The 17,921-nt window shown below is 33.2% G+C and overlaps 4 protein-coding genes and 2 pseudogenes across 6 annotated transcripts; 3 read left to right on the forward strand and 3 right to left on the reverse strand.

Annotated features, from left to right (window-relative positions):
• Positions 1 to 822: 822 nt before the first annotated feature.
• LOC104730754 (uncharacterized protein At1g08160-like) lies at positions 823 to 1,958 on the reverse strand. The gene has a single exon (XM_010449960.3). The coding sequence runs from the start codon at positions 1,834 to 1,836 to the stop codon at positions 1,021 to 1,023; it is 816 nt and encodes a 271-aa protein (XP_010448262.1). The 5' UTR covers positions 1,837 to 1,958; the 3' UTR covers positions 823 to 1,020.
• A 1,406-nt stretch (positions 1,959 to 3,364) lies between these two features.
• On the forward strand, positions 3,365 to 4,185 carry LOC104730755 (uncharacterized protein At4g26485-like; annotated as a pseudogene).
• An 859-nt stretch (positions 4,186 to 5,044) lies between these two features.
• LOC104730756 (nicotianamine synthase 1 pseudogene) lies at positions 5,045 to 6,196 on the forward strand (annotated as a pseudogene). The gene has a single exon (XR_015574875.1). The product of XR_015574875.1 is annotated as a nicotianamine synthase 1 pseudogene (transcript).
• Positions 6,197 to 8,773: 2,577 nt separating this feature from the next.
• LOC104730759 (KH domain-containing protein At4g26480) lies at positions 8,774 to 12,547 on the forward strand. The gene is made up of 7 exons (XM_010449964.3): positions 8,774 to 9,298; positions 9,989 to 10,074; positions 10,697 to 10,836; positions 11,314 to 11,427; positions 11,506 to 11,622; positions 11,703 to 11,846; positions 11,943 to 12,547. Exons 1-7 carry the CDS (start codon positions 9,123 to 9,125, stop codon positions 12,087 to 12,089), a joined length of 924 nt encoding a protein of 307 aa, XP_010448266.1. The 5' UTR covers positions 8,774 to 9,122; the 3' UTR covers positions 12,090 to 12,547.
• LOC104730758 (putative calcium-binding protein CML21) lies at positions 12,471 to 14,100 on the reverse strand. Of its 2 annotated transcripts, none has more exons than XM_010449963.3 (5): positions 13,851 to 14,100; positions 13,378 to 13,685; positions 13,084 to 13,286; positions 12,832 to 13,000; positions 12,471 to 12,742 (listed from the first exon to the last, which is right to left on the reverse strand). In XM_010449963.3, exons 2-5 carry the CDS (start codon positions 13,574 to 13,576, stop codon positions 12,615 to 12,617), a joined length of 699 nt encoding a protein of 232 aa, XP_010448265.2. In that variant the 5' UTR covers positions 13,577 to 13,685; positions 13,851 to 14,100; the 3' UTR covers positions 12,471 to 12,614. The 2 variants fall into 2 exon arrangements, with proteins under 2 accessions (XP_010448265.2, XP_010448264.2); XM_010449962.3 differs by having other exon boundaries at positions 13,378 to 13,662; positions 13,851 to 13,997.
• Positions 14,101 to 15,656: 1,556 nt separating this feature from the next.
• On the reverse strand, positions 15,657 to 17,155 carry LOC104733279 (putative F-box protein At4g21240). Its single transcript, XM_010452869.3, has one exon. The coding sequence runs from the start codon at positions 17,061 to 17,063 to the stop codon at positions 15,747 to 15,749; it is 1,317 nt and encodes a 438-aa protein (XP_010451171.2). The 5' UTR covers positions 17,064 to 17,155; the 3' UTR covers positions 15,657 to 15,746.
• Positions 17,156 to 17,921: the final 766 nt, after the last annotated feature.

The raw sequence follows: 17,921 nt of genomic DNA on the forward strand, positions 1-17,921 counted from the left end.
CATTTATCTTGCTAGCATCAAGGTCTTCTTTTGCTATGGTTTCTTGATATTAAGTTTTGATGTCTACGCTTTGAGAGTTCGCGAGAGATGAATAGGATCAGAGAATGCTCAAGCTGTTGTTATCCATGTGGCTAAGTTTGAATCGTTAGTGTCACATCACCTAAGGAAAGTATAAGAGATTTATGGAGCAACATGGTATATTCATGTCCACCATTAGACATGCGAAGTTTCTTGTTCATTTCTCATTCTTCTAGATACTCAAAGTTGGTATTGTCTAATCATTGATACTAGTTGGTTTGAGGGACTGCAGAAAAAAGAAAGAGATTTGGTTGCTTTACTTCTTTCTTTCTGAAAGGAGTTTCAGATGATTCCTGTTTCAGTCTACCGTTAGACATGTGATGTTTCTTAAAGCCCCATTAGCTGAGACTTGTGGGGTATAATATACAATCAGCTTTACATGTCTGTCTAGTGAAACCAGTTATGGTTTTAGCCAACCAATTTCTGCTTAACTTTTCTATCCCTGAGACCATTGTATATAACATCAAAACTTTCCTGGAGAAAATATTAGTTTTAGTTGAGATTTTGAATTTTAAAATCCTCTATGTTGGGAAATGCTAGAAAATAGGTAAGCTTCCTCTTTATTATCTGCATATCTTGTGTGTTTTTGATTACTTTAAGTAAAGGGAACCAACATAGGAATCTAATGCTTGTACCTCTTTTGCTTTTGGTCTTCAATCTTTTCTATGGTGGTTCAGGTATGTTGAACTGTATTAAAATACAACACTGTTCTTGGTACGGTGTCTAATGGATCAATTATGAATCTGTTGCGTAGAAAGATAATATCTTTCCAGTTTCTTTATCTTGGAAATAGTACAAACTCCGATCACTGTTCTTGGATAGACACTAGGTCTTGTTCTTTTATACATTTTGTGGGTAAGCAAATAGAGATACAGTTGCAGAACATGCCAAAGCTAGAGACTTTGAAGATGACTTCTGACTCAGAGAACCATATCGTCTTCTTCATTGTTTCTTCGTCGTGCAGCTACGAGATATCAGGATTCCGGTTGGTGGACCGGTCATCTGAAGTTGGCACCTCCCTTGTAGCAGATAAGAGTAATGAATCATTCCAAAATGAGCTCTGACTTTGAAGGTACCTCTAATTTCATATTCTATCTTGTTGTTTTGCACCTGTCTCCTGAGTTCCACCGCGTGGTTTACAGGCAAGCATACCAAACTAGAGATCAAATGGATTGGTTCCAACCTCGTCTCGCGCTTTTTCTGAGAGAAGGGCTGGACCACTTGCTGTGCAATCAATCTATTGAAGAAGAAGAGCTCAATCCCAAGCTTCTCAAACCTCACGTCAATCTTCTTATTAGGGTTGGTAAAGTTCACCAGCATCGACAAATCGCCATTGAAAAACACGGGAGAGTCAAAGTAGATCGTGTGTAGGTTGGCGTTGGGGATGTCAAAAACAGGTGTTCTTGGTCTAATCGCAAGAAACACAATCAGAGTAGCAATCCCAAGGAAGATAAGAAAAAGGCTGAACACAAAACACAAACCGGCAACACACCATATCCACAGACTAGTCTTGCTATTCCGTGGCTGCCGGAGAATCACCCTATCTGCATCTTTCCTCGGCTCTGTATCAAGACTGTTGAATCTAACCGTTGCTGGCTTTGTTAAGACCACTTGGCTAACTGGTGTTGACAGCGTGCTTTGTGGTGTTCTCCATGGCGTGGTTCTTGGAGTATACCAAACAGAAGATGGCGTCTCCCATGGCGGCGTTTCGGACGGTTGCAACCGCGGTGGAGGAGGAAGAGGTGGTAGCTTTGGCATGGGTTATGTGATCAATGAAAGGAAATTTGGAAATGTGTAATGGTTATGGGTTAAATAGGAGAAAAATAAAGTTAAGTTTTTGCTGTGTGTAAAAAAGAAAGAAAGTGAAAGCGAGAGTTTTGGGGAAAAGAAGAGAGCTTTGCAATTTGCGTAGTGGGGTTTGGTTTTGAAATGAGTGGGACCATGCGTGTCGTTTTGAAGAACTACTAAAGCAAATCTCGGTGGATTTAAAGTTTGAAAACTACATGCGTTTTCTTTTTTCTTCTTAACAAGTGGCTTTTCCTAATTAAATCTGACATTTTTAAGAGTTTTGATTGATTACAGGGGACAAAATACAGATACTTAGTTAATTAAACAAACTCAAAAGTTAGTATTTTAGAAGGAAAGAAAAAGAGTTACCAATCAGATAGTCTAAGGGACTTAATTGACATATTAGAAGTCTTAATTATACTGTATGAAAATATCTACATTAATGTTATTTTTAGAAAAACATAATAGGATTTGAGGAGCACTATTGACTAACCTATATATTATTTTGTTTTCTTTTGATAAAAAGAAAAACTTAAGTTGTTTTAAGAAATATCTTTGGGGTTTGTATGAAGATAATCAAAATGTTTGAAAAATCATATTTCGGCTTTATCTTTGGACTTGTATGAAGATAATCAAAATGAGTTTGTTCCTTGGGTAACTGTGCTTCTTTCTTTTTTTCTCACTTTTTTTTTGGGTAGTTGTAATTGTAATGTGTGGTTAGTTGCGGATCCATAAAACACTTCACCACTAAGATAAAGCTTTTTTCCCTTGGAAAAGTCATAATAATTCCATTTTTGTCTTTTGGCAATGATCATGGTTTTTCTTTGTAAGTTGATCATTTTAGTCTCCTGGATCTTTTTAAAGAGTAGTAATGTAGTATAAGAAAAACAATTGGTGAAACAGAAATTAGTTGATTTCTATATTGCTTATTTTATTCAAAAACCAATATGAATTTCGCTCATGTTTTAGACCATCAAACACTATTTTATGTGATATCGTGAAAAAATAACTAAAATAACGAGCAAAAACCCTCCCCGCCGATAAAATACAAAAAGATAACTAGAGTATTTGTAATTTTCATTACAGCTGAATATCAATTTTAATCACTTATATCTTCGATCAATCAAACGTCATGTGTTTTTTTAATTGGTGATAATTTGATTTAACGGTAAAATGACCAAAATATTTTAATTTTTTTTTTATAGTGGATAACTCGTATAAAGGTCTAAAGGTAATGGTTTCAACTTTCAAATATGATATTTAAGATCCTAGTTATAAGAATAAATGAATGTGAAACGGTTTTATTCTTACAAGAAAAGGGTACATGAAAGGGTAAGTAATTAACTTCGATATATCAAACCGGCACAGAACTCTAAGAGCCGAATAATAATCAAGACAATGAACTTGAAGCAACTCTTTGTGTTGAGACTCTATGAGTGTGTGTGTGTGTGTGTGTGTGTATATACATGGTTTATAGAAAAGGAAGTCTTCAGATGTAATGGAGATTTCAGAAAAATGGATAGGGCCCTATAGTAGCAAACACAAAATCCTTCTTGTTGGAGAAGGAAACTTCTCATTCTCACTATGTCTAGCTTCAGCTTTTGGCTCGGCCATGAACATTACCGCGACCTCTCTCGATTCGGAAGGTATGTATAAACCATTTTTTATGAACACATACAATATTAATCTATATATCACTAGTATTAACCGTGCATGTGATTAATGGCTTAAATCAACGAAATCTTACATGTAGATGAATTGTGCATAAAATATATGGATGCGATAGACAACATAGGCAAACTGAAGAGATTTGGGTGCGATATCCAGCACGAGGTTGATGTCACACAATGAGCTTCGATAATAGTTTGAGCCTACAACGCTATGATCGCATTGTCTTCAATTTCCCTCACGCAGGATCCCGTTTCTTTGGTCGTGAATTTTTATCTAGGGCCATCGAGTAACTACCTCTTTCATTTTCTTTTACGATATATAGTTTATGATTTGGACCGATCTAATGATAAAACGCTGTGTTTTTGGATCAGGGGCCACAAAGAGTTAGTGAGGGGGTTTCTTGAAAACGCTAAGGAAATGTTGAAAGACGACGGGGAGATTCATATCACACACAAGACAACGTATCCATTTAGCGATTGGGGAATAAAGAAGCTGGCTAAAGGAGAAGGTTTGACGCTGGCTAAGAAATCGAAGTTCGAGCTGAGTCAGTATCCGGGTTATATCAACAAGAGAGGGAGTGGTGGACGTAGGAGTGATGATTACTTCCCTGTTGGTGAAAGTTCTACTTACATGTTTGTCCAATCCTAAACTTATGCGGACCTCGCTTTCTTTATGGTACTATGATAACTAATACCATGATTATCGGTAGTATATTAGAAGGGGAGTTCTTAATTTTTTTATGAATTAATTGGTCCGAGAGCTAGCGAACCTTACCGCGTCTCTTATTACATGTTTATTTTTGCTCATCAGTGGTTCGTTCCTTCTTTAAACTCTAGACTAATATGTATACGAATATAAACACTCTTTAATTTCAAGATAATCTATTAAAAACCATGCATTTTCATAAAATCAATAGTTCCATGAATTAATTTTCCTTAAAATTTTGGTCAGCTAGTACAATTTTAGACAAAACGTAAAAATTTTGGTCAGCTATATTTATCATGTAAGTGCAACCATGTGAAATGTTTTACATGTACCATACATGCAGCCCTGCATGTCTAGGGAATATATCTCTATATATTTTTCTTAATAACAAAAAAAAAAAGAGGAGGCTAAATTGGTTGAGAACTTGAGATCAACACTTTAGTTTATTTGGTTGGTCCACAGAGTTGGTCGATTTATTTGTCGTTTTCTCGATAGTTAAACATGCATTCATGTGAACGTCGATAATGGCGATATGCATCCATTTTTCGCCAATAAATGAAAGACTAAGAAACTAATTAAATTAGTTGTGACTTAACAGCAATTTAGTTTAATGGTTGGTCCAAAGTTCTATTATTTTAAAAAAAAAAATTATATTCCAGGGTTGAGATTCGAACTATATAATTCAAAATTATTTGAGGTGATGCATGGAAGTTGTTGGGAACTTTTGATTAATCGTCGATGCAAAAGACATGGACCTACACGTGCCGATAAATATATACCAAGCGGCCAAGTCTTCAAACTCTTTAAACTCTTTAAACCAGGTCAAAAAAATTTCATAGGGTCGACATGGCTTGCCAAAAGACTCTATTTGAGAAGCAAATTCTTGACCTGTACGACCAAATATCTAAACTCAAGAGCCTTAAACCTTCCGAAAATGTAGACACCTTGTTCGGACAGCTCATGTCCACGTGCTTACCGACGGAGACAAACATCGACGTCAAGAAGATGTGCCCAAAAGTCCAAGCCATCAGAACCAATCTCGTCAAGCTACGTAGTGAAGTCGAAGGATATTCGGAGCAACACTTCTCCACGATCTTAGGATCTCTCGAAGACAACCCACTTCACCATTTAGATCTATATCCTTACTACACAAACTACCTCAAACTTAGTAAGGTCGAGTTCGATCTCCTCACGCAACACACGAGCCATGTCCCGACGAAGATCGCTTTCATCGGTTCCGGTTCGATGCCCTTAACATCCATCGTCTTGGCTAAGTTTCACCTCCCAAACACGACATTTCACAACATCGAAATCGACCCTCAAGCCAATTCCCTTGCTTCCTGCCTTGTCTCACGCGATCCCGACCTCTCCAATCGCATGATCTTTCACACAACGGATATACTCGACGCCACGGAGATTCTACGTGATTTCGATGTCGTTTTCTTGGCATCTCTTGTTGGGGTGGACAAAGAAGCCAAAGTCAAAGTCATTGAACACTTGGAGAATCACATGGCTCCTCAAGCTCTTCTCATCCTTAGGAGTGCACGAGGCCTTAGATCTTTCCTATACGTAGACGTTGATCCTTGCGATCTAAAAGGTTTCGAGGTCTTGGCGATTTATCACCCGTCTATGTCTGATGGCTTTGTGAACTCCGTGATGGTCGCACGCAAACTCAATGATTGATTAAGTGGTGTATCGGAAGTCAATCATTAAATTCGTAATAGACAAGGCAGATAAGTGGTCAATATTGGAGCCATTACTTGTGGAACAAGGGATATTTCCCTCATGACTCATGAGGCTCACACTTCCTAGTTCAAAATTATCATATAGTTCTGTCTTTTGTTATTGTGTATGTGTTGGACCAAATCTGTATTAGTTTCTGTGTTTCTCTGTCTCTCTCTGCTTATTGTGATTATAATGTATTGATGTCTCTGTATCATACTCGGTTTGAACGTTTCCAAATAGCAATTAACTAGCCCAATCGGTACAATTACAAAACCACCAGATTTAAGTAGAGATAAAGCTCTATATAGCAATGTTGTTAAACTTTAACCCTACTATCATGTGGCATATTACAAATAATACTATTGAATAAATATATATTTAAGAACCAAAAAATATATATTACACAAAAAAAAAAATCCAACTAAAAAAGATATCACCAAGATATACTCAGATTTTTTAAATATGTGAGCCCACAGATTAATACAGTTATTTTTTAGTGTTTATTATTTGTTTTCTTTTTATTTTTCAAGTCAAAATTTTTTTGAAATCAGAAATTTTTTTTTGGTTTTTCAACAAGTACTGATCCGGGGATTGATAACCGTAAATATTTTGTAAATATTTTTCAAGAATATTTTAGAACAAAAATAAATCTTATAAACCGATTTTTTATTTTATAACCCAATATTTTGAAAATTATTTAATGAAATTATTTAAACAGATTCTATTTATTGTTTCTGAAATCTTAGTAAACAATAATAAAGTATTTCGAACAATTATAAAACTTAATTTTATTTATAAAACCAAGATTAAATATATGCATCCCTAAATCATTTAATAATGATATATATATTTTAAAACTAAGATACAAAATTGATTATATTTTTAAAATATTAAATATTATATAATTTATCAAAAATATTTGTTGCACTGCACATTGACGCAGTGACATTTTATTAAAATCTAAAAAATCACAAATATTATATTTTATTCAATATAACATATAACTAAAAAAAAGCGAAAACTAAAAATTAAGTCAAGATTTCTAAACATGACCGCTTCAATACGGATTTTTATTTTATTTTCAGGATTTTACCAAATTTATATAATTCACAGATTTGAATATTGTAATTTACCTAAGACGGTTTAATCAGAGTATGAAACTAAGTAAATTAAATGTAAAAAAGAAAATGTTTAGAGTAAATCAAATATAACTTATACTATTACTTTATAACTAACAAATTATAATAAAGTTTACGCAAACTTTTCTCCGTACTGTATAGCACAGATAACTATTGTGCCAACTATCTGGAATGAAATATTCTTCAATCAAGATATACTCAGATTTTTTATACATGCAGGTCCTACAGATTAATGTAGTTGCTTATTTAAGTGTTTTCTTTTTATTTTTCAACACATTACTTATATGATATATTAAGAATTGTTAAAAATTTAAATAATGAAGAGGCTTAAATCATGATATAAACTGATTTTTTCCTTTTTCCTTAAAAATTATCATAACATAACAAGGTATCAAAAATATAGTGTTTCCAATTTACATAAGTTAATGCTTTTTATTTTTAACTTAAACCGGATTAATAGAACTTATACAAAAAAAAAAAATCATAATACATTTATTCATAAATCAACTCACAAAATCTGAATTTTATAATAAAGAGATTTTAATCAATTAGAATTAAAAAAAAATTCTATTTTCGTCAATAGTATCAATAAAAAAATGTTCATAACTTTAATATTAGATTATAACATATGGTATTTGAATAACTAGAAATCTAATATTTCTTACACATAATTTTAACCTTAATTTTTCAAAAACATCTACACAAATTTTTTACTAATCGTAAATGATAATTATGATCAATCATAATATAAGTTTTTCTTAAGTAATTATTTTGATCATTCGAAATATAAATAAAAATAAATATGTACAGAAAACTATTAAACCTCCACTACCTAAATGGTGCAGGTTACAATTTTTTTTTTATTATATTCTAAAAGATTTCACCCATTCACAAATAAATTTAAAATTTGAGAGGATTTGATATATATAATTTAATACTATTAGATAATTAAGAAGTCGACTAAATTCTCCATTGTAGGGGAAGTAATATATTGTCTGTCCTGTCACAATATGCAAAACATATCTATACTTTACGGGTTAATTTATTTGATAATTATAAATATTTAAAATTTATGATTATGCACTGAGCTCATTGAGTTTTAGTAACAAATATATTTTGTTTATACTCCATTTTACCTCCCACTCATATAATTCTCATGCACTTTAATTCTTTTTTTTTTACGTTGACTCAATACCGCTACAATTAGTATATTGGATCATGAGTAAATAAAGGTTTTTTAATTCTACCAATTATAAAAAAAAATAAGCAATTACACCCAAAACCTAATAATGGTAAGTCGTTAAGTTTATTGTACCAACTATAGTCCAAAATGGAATACGAAACTAAATAAATTAAATGTATAAATTATAAAATACGTAGAATAAATCAAATAAAGATACTATTCTTATTTTGTAACTAATAAATCAAATTTACGTAAATATTTTCCCGCGCTGCACAGTGCAGGTTACTTATTTAAAAAGCGATTCCAATGCTTAGAAAAAACACAGCATTTTTGACAAATCCGGTAACCAAGAAATTTACAGAACCGAAACGAGATTGACACAAATTCAAATCAACAAACGTGAAATAGTAGAAGAAGCGGGCCAGGTCAAGTTAGGTAGCCTCTCAATGATTAAGAGGGAACCAGCTGTATCCAGAAACCTTCTGAGTCAGTAAGAAGCTTCTAAGGAGCGGTAAAAAAAAAGAAAAACACGAGTTTTATGTCCAGTAATATCAAATGAATCAATCAGTCCCACACACAGAGACACACACACAGCTATAAAGGCCCAAAAAAAAGAAAACACCATCCACCGACGTCTATTGTAGATTTTAGAGGTCTTAATAAAATACTTGTGTGTGTGTGTGTGCCAGATTAGCTCCCTACTGATCCGCCGCCGCCGCACCTCCTCGATCTCCGCCCATCTCCGTTTTTTTCTATCTCTCGTATTCAGTTGTTTCTCCCGGTAACAACCAGCTGAGGAAGAAGAAGAAGAAGTAGTAGCCGTCGTGGTTGTGATGATGATGATGACTTCACTTGGTGGTGGTGGAGGCGGAGGTGGTGGTGTTACTGGTGGAGGGAGATTCGTTACGTATCCGCCGCCTCTTTCTGTACCTCCGTCGGCTCCTCAGTCACCTAACTTCTCTGGTGGTGGTCTCCGATCACAGCCTTCTTTCCTCGTTGAGCAAGAGAAGTAATTTTAAATCAATCTCTATTTTTTTCTTTCGTCTTCTTCTTCGTCTTGTAGTTGACTTGTTTTTTTTTTTTTTTTTTTTGTTTAATCTCTGTTCTACTGATTTGGATCTTAAAGTTTTAATTTTTATCGCAAATCTCGAAACTTTTTTTTGTTTTCGTTTTTGGTATCGTCTTTTTGTTTCATTTCTGGTTCTTGTTTCTCGTACGGAGATCTATGCTTTCTATTTCTGATGCTCCCTTCGATTTTCAAATACGTGTTGTTGAGTTGCTACCTACCCACCACACTGCAAATTAAGCTCTTTTGTTTAGCTCAAACTACTTCAAGTGTGTACTGGATAGTCTAGATTCTATAAAAAGTCTTATGCTTATAATTTGAAAACATTTTATCTGAATCTATGAACCTAGTTTGTCTTTTATTGATTGGGTAATGGATTGTTAGTGCTTCAATATCTTATAGAATCATCTGTTGTGTTCGTTTTGTGATGGTTGACTTCATGAAGCTATAAATACGCCACTCTGCTTATATATGCTGATGTTTGGAGCAAGGATGTACATATTAAGATCTGTCATTTTCTTACATACGCTTTATCAAACGTGATTGCTAAGTGAAAATGAGTGGAACTTCTTGTATTCTTGTATGCTCAAGGTCATACTAATTTTGGATCATTTACAATTTGTCTGTTGGCAGGTATCTTTCTGAGTTACTTGCAGAACGTCACAAGCTTACTCCATTTTTGCCCGTGCTTCCACATCTTTGCCGGCTTATGAACCAAGGTGAGCGCCGTACTGTTATCATAACAAGAGTTTCTTTCCTTCTTCATAACATCTTTTGTAATTTTCGTTTCTTGTTTCAGAACTACTATCTTCGTACTTTTGCTTAGCATTTCATTTAGTTAGATGTTAGCAATAAAAAAACATATGACAGAGTAATTGTACAACCCTGTAAGTAAGATATCTTACTATCCAATAAGACATTTAGTCTTACTTACCTTACTATTAACTAGAACATTCAATGATAGTGTGGAGTATTGCAGTTGAATTGTGGTTCTAGTAGAGTTTAGAAATGACTTTTCACTGATGTTAATTTTACTTGAAATCCAATTTCTTGGAATTCTTACTCTTGAGTTGTGTCTCATAGGAATCCCTGCATAAAAAACCTTTCTGATATTGAAAAGATCACAGTTGTGACCTTCGTAGAGATCATAGCAAAAGTTAGTGTATAATCCTTGTTTGCAGTCTGTTACAATCTATTTTAACTAGAGTGTGAACGTTAATATTCACTAACTTAGTTGAGACTTTGATGTCTCTCCATTCCACTATCATTGTTGGTGATGGATTTGTTGACTAATTCTAACTGGTGCGTCTTACTCTTGAAAATTGACATTTTTTGGAACAGAAATTTTGCGTGTAACCACGCTGTTGGAGAATGCTTTAAGTCAGAGTAGGTTTGACCACCCTAGCCCTCTGGCTTCTGGAGGGATATTTCAGAATGCAAGAGCTGACATGAACGGATGGCCCTCACAATTTCCATCAGAAGTATGACTACTAACCATTAACATAACTCTTTTTCATCTAATTCATACTATTGCTGTAGAAGCTTTTCTTGACTTTAAGTCATACTGACATAACTTGCTTTGACTTACGGTTAATCCTAGTTCATAATGACAGGTAGCCAGGGCTAACACTGTATATCAGTAATGTTGTGCAATGATTTTGACTTTGGGTCAGTGCAGTAACTAGATATTATATTTATAGGTGCAGCTGTGAAGGATTGGATATAACATGCTCTAATCTTTACAAATTATTCTATGAATTATGAATTAGGATAAGCAGTTTTCAGGTTGCGACAATGCAATACATTGCCCATTATTCCGTGGAAGAAGTATTTGATAAGATTTATTTCATCATCTTCTTCTTGGTTTTGATCCTACAGTCATATGTCTGTAACAGGTTCTTATGCGTTAAGGTTGACATGGCTTTTAACAGGTTGTTGGTTTATCTATTGATTTGCAGAGATCTGTTTCATCATCTCCAGCACCAAATTGGCTAAACTCTCCTGGTAGCTCGTCCGGTCTCATCGTCAAGCGAACAATCAGGGTGGATATTCCAGTCGACAAATACCCAAACGTATGAATCTTTACCTTCCTTGCTGAGAGCCTAAACTATCTTTGCCAAAGTATAAACTATAAAGTTGATAATTTGCAGTACAATTTTGTTGGTCGCCTCTTGGGTCCTAGAGGAAACTCCCTCAAACGAGTGGAAGCGAGTACTGATTGTCGTGTTCTGATAAGGGGCAGAGGCAGCATTAAAGATCCGATTAAGGTTATTACATTTTTCATATGTTCAGATAAAATACCCTTGATTCCAACTGTATCTTCAATTCTTTAGCGTTGTTGTTGCAGGAGGAAATGATGAGAGGGAAGCCAGGGTATGAACACCTCAATGAACCACTCCACATCTTAGTCGAGGCAGAATTACCCATTGAAATTGTGGATGCACGTCTCATGCAAGCCCGTGAAATACTTGACGATCTACTTACTCCCGTGGTTAGTTCATAGCTCTTCAAAGATCTTAAACCAGAGAGACACATAGTAGTTATCTATATATAATAATTATATACTTGTTTTATGTTATTGATTTAGGAGGAAACTCATGATTTCTACAAGAAACAACAGCTACGTGAATTGGCTCTTCTTAACGGAAGTCTTCGAGAAGAAGGGTCTCCAATGTCTGGTTCCATCTCCCCTTACAATAGCCTCGGCATGAAGAGAGCCAAGACAAGGGGCTAAAAGCACACCTGAATTCATGTTTTTGCTTGCGTCTCTCACCTTTCGAAGAAGGTATATATGCACACCGTAACCGCTTCCTTCAAAACAAGAAGGCTTTGGAGATTCTGTCTCCATCCCATCCTCCACTTCCTCGGGCTACCGGTACCGTCTCTAATCTCTGGAATAAAAAAACAAAAAAAAACACCGTCGTATATGAATCTGTGTCTATCTTATTTTTCGTGTCCCGGAGAGGGTTCAGACGACAGAACTAGGGGCAATACAAAGGCATGAGTCTTTTGTCTCTGTCGCTGTCTCTGTCCGAGATTATTTTTGGCTTGCTTGTTCTTTTCTTTATTTGGTTTAGTTGGAGACTACTAATAAGTTTTGTTAGTTAAAAGCCAGTTTTTGGGTAAAACATCATGGTTTGTGTTTTGGTAATGAATTATTCTGTTTGTATTACATAAACATCAACTTATATCTTTTGTTACTTGCTTACTACATTCTGCAAACACAAAACACGTATATAGAGTTAGAAACTCATCAAATTCAAGCCTTCTCTTTGTTGTCTTCGTCATCTTCTTCTTCTTCATTCTCATCTATCCCAACCCACTGCGTAAATGCAAACAAAAACTCTTTGAAGTTCACCATTCCATTCTTGTCCCAGTCCATTTCCTCTGCAGACATAAGAATCAATATTAATATAACTTGGTTGAAGGAAGGAGAAAGCTTGAGAAGCAGAGGAATTTTATATATAGATCTAGACCAAATCTCTTCATTGCAATACGCCCAGATGATCGTTCTCCAGATTCATCAATGGCTCGGACCATCTCATCGCGGCTAACATATCCGTCCTTGTTGTCGTCCAGGAACACAAATGTGTCCACAAGTGTCTCAAATGTTGGTTCCAGCTTTGGCATTCCCATCGTCCATTTCTATTCATCATACCGAAAACTCTCAGAAACCACGAACAACTGATAAACCGATCAATCTAAACCAGATATCAAACTGAGCATACCTTTTGGAGAGTGGATGAATCGTCCTTAAGAAGATAGACGAGACAGAGAAGAACAATGAATTCTGTGAATGTAATCCCCATATCCTCGTTAATATCACAAGCCTTGAACAAATCATTTATCTCATCTTCCTCGAACGAGATCTCTAACTTCCTGATACAATTCTTTAGCTCCGTGTGATCGATAGACCCGTTGGAATCCTCATCTACCCCAAACCAACCAAGTAAACAACCATCAGCTCATGAAAGACAAAAAAAAAGCAGCGATCTATAAAATCTGCCGGTGTTTGCACTCACCGAACTCTTGGAAAATAGCTTTGCAGTTTCGAAGACCAACATCGATCTTTGGGAATTTGAGGACAATACTGTTGAAAGATTTCATTGTGGTGCCTCTCGTTGCCCTGCGTTGCACGGCTTCTATGATCTTAGCCTCTAACTTTGTCTCTGGTACCCATTCTTTTTCCAGAGATTCAGATTTCGTCACTACACCTCCCATGTCTCTGTGCTTCGAGTTCGGATCGTAGATTCACCCTCCAAACAAAAATCTAGTTTCTTGTAAGACAAGGCAGCTTAACGTTTTGTCTGTCCAAAAACACAAACGCTGTCTGATTCCAAGATTATTAAAACGAGATCTAGATTCAATAAATGACGGGAACAAATAAAAACTAAATCGAGACATAATAGATAAAGGACAAGTTTCACAATCAGACAATTAATGTCACACAAGAATCAAGACGAAAGGAAAAAAAGAAGGGGGAGAAGAGAAGAACCTGTGTTAGTTTCTTGTTTGTCACGAGATCAAAACACAATCACAGATCTGTTTAATGTGTCAAATGATTTTTAGCCAGGAGAAACAAAACAATATTTATTTGATGTTTCAGATTTGAGAAGAAGAAGCTTTTGTAATAAATGGCGTGAAGAACGCTGAAGCTTCCACGTAACTGCGCATATGTCATTCATCTTATTATTTTAACACAAACTCTCCATCTTCGTCTGACTTTTCTCCATCTGACTATTATTGTTTTAGTTTAACAACTAGATTATTACCCACGGATTCAATTTTATTTTATACATAATATTAAATATTTTTATATATTAAAATAAATTTTTCATTATTTTTTAATATTAAACAATATCATCTTGATATTTTACATTTAACCTGTCTTTTGTTATAAAAATTATAAGTTTATAACTCATTTTACTATATAACTAATTACATTTCAATTGGTAAATAATAATGAAATATGTAATAAGATATGCAAAATGTTGTACATATAACTTTAAATTGTGATATTACAAATAATAACTTTAAGATATGATATTTATTAAAATGGTAAGAGCGTATAATGTGAATCTTAAAAATAATAAATAAGATTCTATATTGTTTAATTATGAAGATTTTGTAAGACTTGTACAAAAATTGTTTATATTATAAAATTTGATTATATATTTTATTCCTTAAGTGGTATTATTCTTTAAATTAGACAATTAGATCAGTAGTTAATTCCTTTAAGTGGTATTATTGGTTCTATAATTTTAATGGATTTGAAAATCTAAATAAAAATCATGTGTTATTCAATTATTGATTTTAAAATACTTATCAAAATTATGTGTTATTGGTTTTATGATTTACAAATACTTGTTAAAATTTCATGTTATCCATTTAATAATTTGTTTTTGGATTTCAAAATTCACATTATGTTTTAATTGGATTTGAAAGTGTAAAATAGAAGGATTCAAATCCAAGGATAAAACATGTTATTTCAAAATCCATGTGTTTTGATTTTTATAATTTACAATTCCATATAGATTTAGAAATTATCTCTCCAATAACAGCTCTTTTAATACACTTAAATCTCGATCTTGATTATCAAGCGAACCCGCCATAAAGCTAAATTATATAAATGATACAATTAAGTACATTTAAATTATTAATGTCTTATTTCCATAACCAACTAATAATCCATGTATATATCATATAGTCTAAAAAAAAGTCATATAAATAGGAATAATGAAAATTAGTTACCACTAATCTTGACTTTGATTATGAAATTAGTCGCCATGAAAAGACGTTGATGATTGATGAAGATTATGTTTGTGTGTCTATGAATTTCTTTTGTATTCTCTTCTCTTTTCTCCATGTCTCCTAATTTTCTATCTCTGATTTTACAACTATATATATATATCTATATATTTACAACTATATAAATATATATATATATACATATATATACATATATGTATATGTAGGTTCATGTTTACATATGTTTAAATTAATTTATTGCAGAAAAAGCTAAATTTTTATTTTCCTACGTACAAATTAAAGTGGAAAATTTTGTTTTATTGATGTGTTAATTAATAACATCTCAAAATAAATGAGGAATTTATTTCTGTTCAGCTAACCATTAGATATATAATGGTATATGTTTTCTTAACTATTTCGAAAGCAAATTTCAAAAGAAATGATTGTTTCGTTGGTTCAATAGAAGAGATATATAACTACTTGCAATGTAAAAAATCAATAGTAGTAGTTATGATTAAATTGTCAATGGTGGGAAAGACAGAACTATGAAATATAAACTATAAAAAAAACTCTCAGATTAGATTTTTGTTTTTGTTTTTCCAAAAGGAATACAACAAAAACCTAAAACACATGAAAGACATAATCACACGAGATTTTTTGGAGATATGAGACTCTCGATGTGATCCGGATAAGATGTGAGAAAATACATTCTTTCGTTGCTAGATCCATAACAACGCCTAAATTTCTCATAGTCAAGTCCTTTGACATTTCTGATCGTCTCTCTCACCGGATCATAAATAAAAACAGAAATATCTTTAAACAATTTTCCTGATTTTGCTACATAGATAAACTCACCAGCACTAGTGGCACCATTTAACGACCAAGTCCTCCCAACCAAATCTCTTATAGGCATAGGTATAACAAATTCATTTTCTGACCATTCTTGTTTTTCAGCATCCTGCCAAACCCATATTTTGATAATATTTGAATAACTGCAAACCCATGCTAATTTTCCTTGGTAACTCATTAAACATTCGTGAAGATTTGATTCATGTCGGGGCGCACGACCAGGTATTTGGATTGATTTGAACTGTTCGGACCTCACATCAAAACTCATAATGATCTCTTTCAATTTCATAACCAGGATTGCTTTGGGAAACGAAGGGATAACACTATGATCGTCTCGGTCTTCTTCAAAAGATATATTTGCTCTATAATACACAACTCCTTTGATGCAATAATAATCACTACTAGCCTGATGATCAGGGCTATTTTTTATCACCCTCCATGATTCTTGAGATCCTAATGTAAGAATTTGAGGGTTTTGATATTCTTCCTTTAATTTATAAGCACAGGGATAATAGGCCATCAATAGTAGTTTATATATATTCTCCATAGGATCGTATCCTAAACGGCAACCTATTATCTTATAATTCTCCATAGGGTTTTTAGGTTTAAGCAAGGTTATATGTTCTTTCATGGTGGGATTCCAAATTACAATTTCTGTCTTGTTTCCGAAAGTGATCAAGCCATTGACAGAAGTGCTACTGCAGCTTTGATAATCTTTTCCAGGGGGAATGATATGAAAATTGTGCACATCAGAATAACTTGTGGACTTCTCATGAAATGGCAGCATGCAGAAGACGTGCTTCCTCTCATTATCATAACTGGTGAAGTTGAGAAGAAGACTTTGGGAAGGAATTGATGATTGTCGTACCGTGAACGAATTGATGAAATCTTGTTCGGTGGTGATAGACAACCATAGCTTTGATACACAACGAAACCTCAAGATAGATTTTGCAGGCAGTCTCATAAGTATCTCCCTCGTTAGATCAATGGGAATATATTCATGATCTGAATTTTTTTCAGTATTATCGTATTTGTCGTCGCCATGAAAATAAGCTGATGAAGAGTTCTTGATTCTATGGATTACTTTTAGGTTCTCATCTCCTTTTGCCATGGCTCTTAATTTTGAAAACTCTTTAAATTATGAGGTCTTTTTAATTTTTATTACTTTGTCTTTTGTATCTTTCATTTAACAGTGTATATATATTATGTTGATATGTAGGTTCATGTTTATCATATAACGTTGTTTGGATATGTAAGTTCATCATCATATACATGTTGATATCTGTTTGAATTAATTTAAAGCATATAGGTTAGATTTTTTATCTTAAAACATTTAATTAGAGAAACTATTGCATAATAATGTTAGATTTGAACTCAAATATATGGCTATATGGCATCCTCTTATAGGAACACATGGAGTAATTAAAGATCTGATTTAATATAATATATATAGTGTTTCTTCTGGGATTTATTTAATTTGTTAATCATATTAACTTTTCACAAGAATATCATACCAAAGATCTTTCTTTATAAATGAAAATTCAATTTGTGACACTATATATAAATATATAAATCCATACATTAATTTTAAGTATATAGGATAACACTAATATTAAAAGATCTCTTATATTATTATTAAAATTATTATTATTATATATATATATTAAATTAAACAATTCCCTCTATGAGCATAAGGAATTTTTTGTTTATCTATTAGATAATTAACCACTGGATATATATATATATATATATATATATATTCTTAATTAATTTACTTATCTTTTTTATAATATACTTTAATTTAAATTATAAATATCTATATTTTGATGCTTCTCTATTTCTATCCAAGTTGTTTATGTTTATTTAATTTAAAAATTTATCAAATCGGCCACCATATTTAAAATTAAATTGTTTGATTAAAATTATAGAGATAGTAACGAATCTTAGAACCAATACTTAAATGAAAAGT

The sequence above is a fragment of the Camelina sativa genome, chromosome 12 (genome assembly GCF_030686135.1).
Source record: "Camelina sativa cultivar CO46 ecotype springtype chromosome 12, ASM3068613v1".
In the NCBI taxonomy this organism is placed as follows: Eukaryota; Viridiplantae; Streptophyta; class Magnoliopsida; order Brassicales; family Brassicaceae; genus Camelina; species Camelina sativa.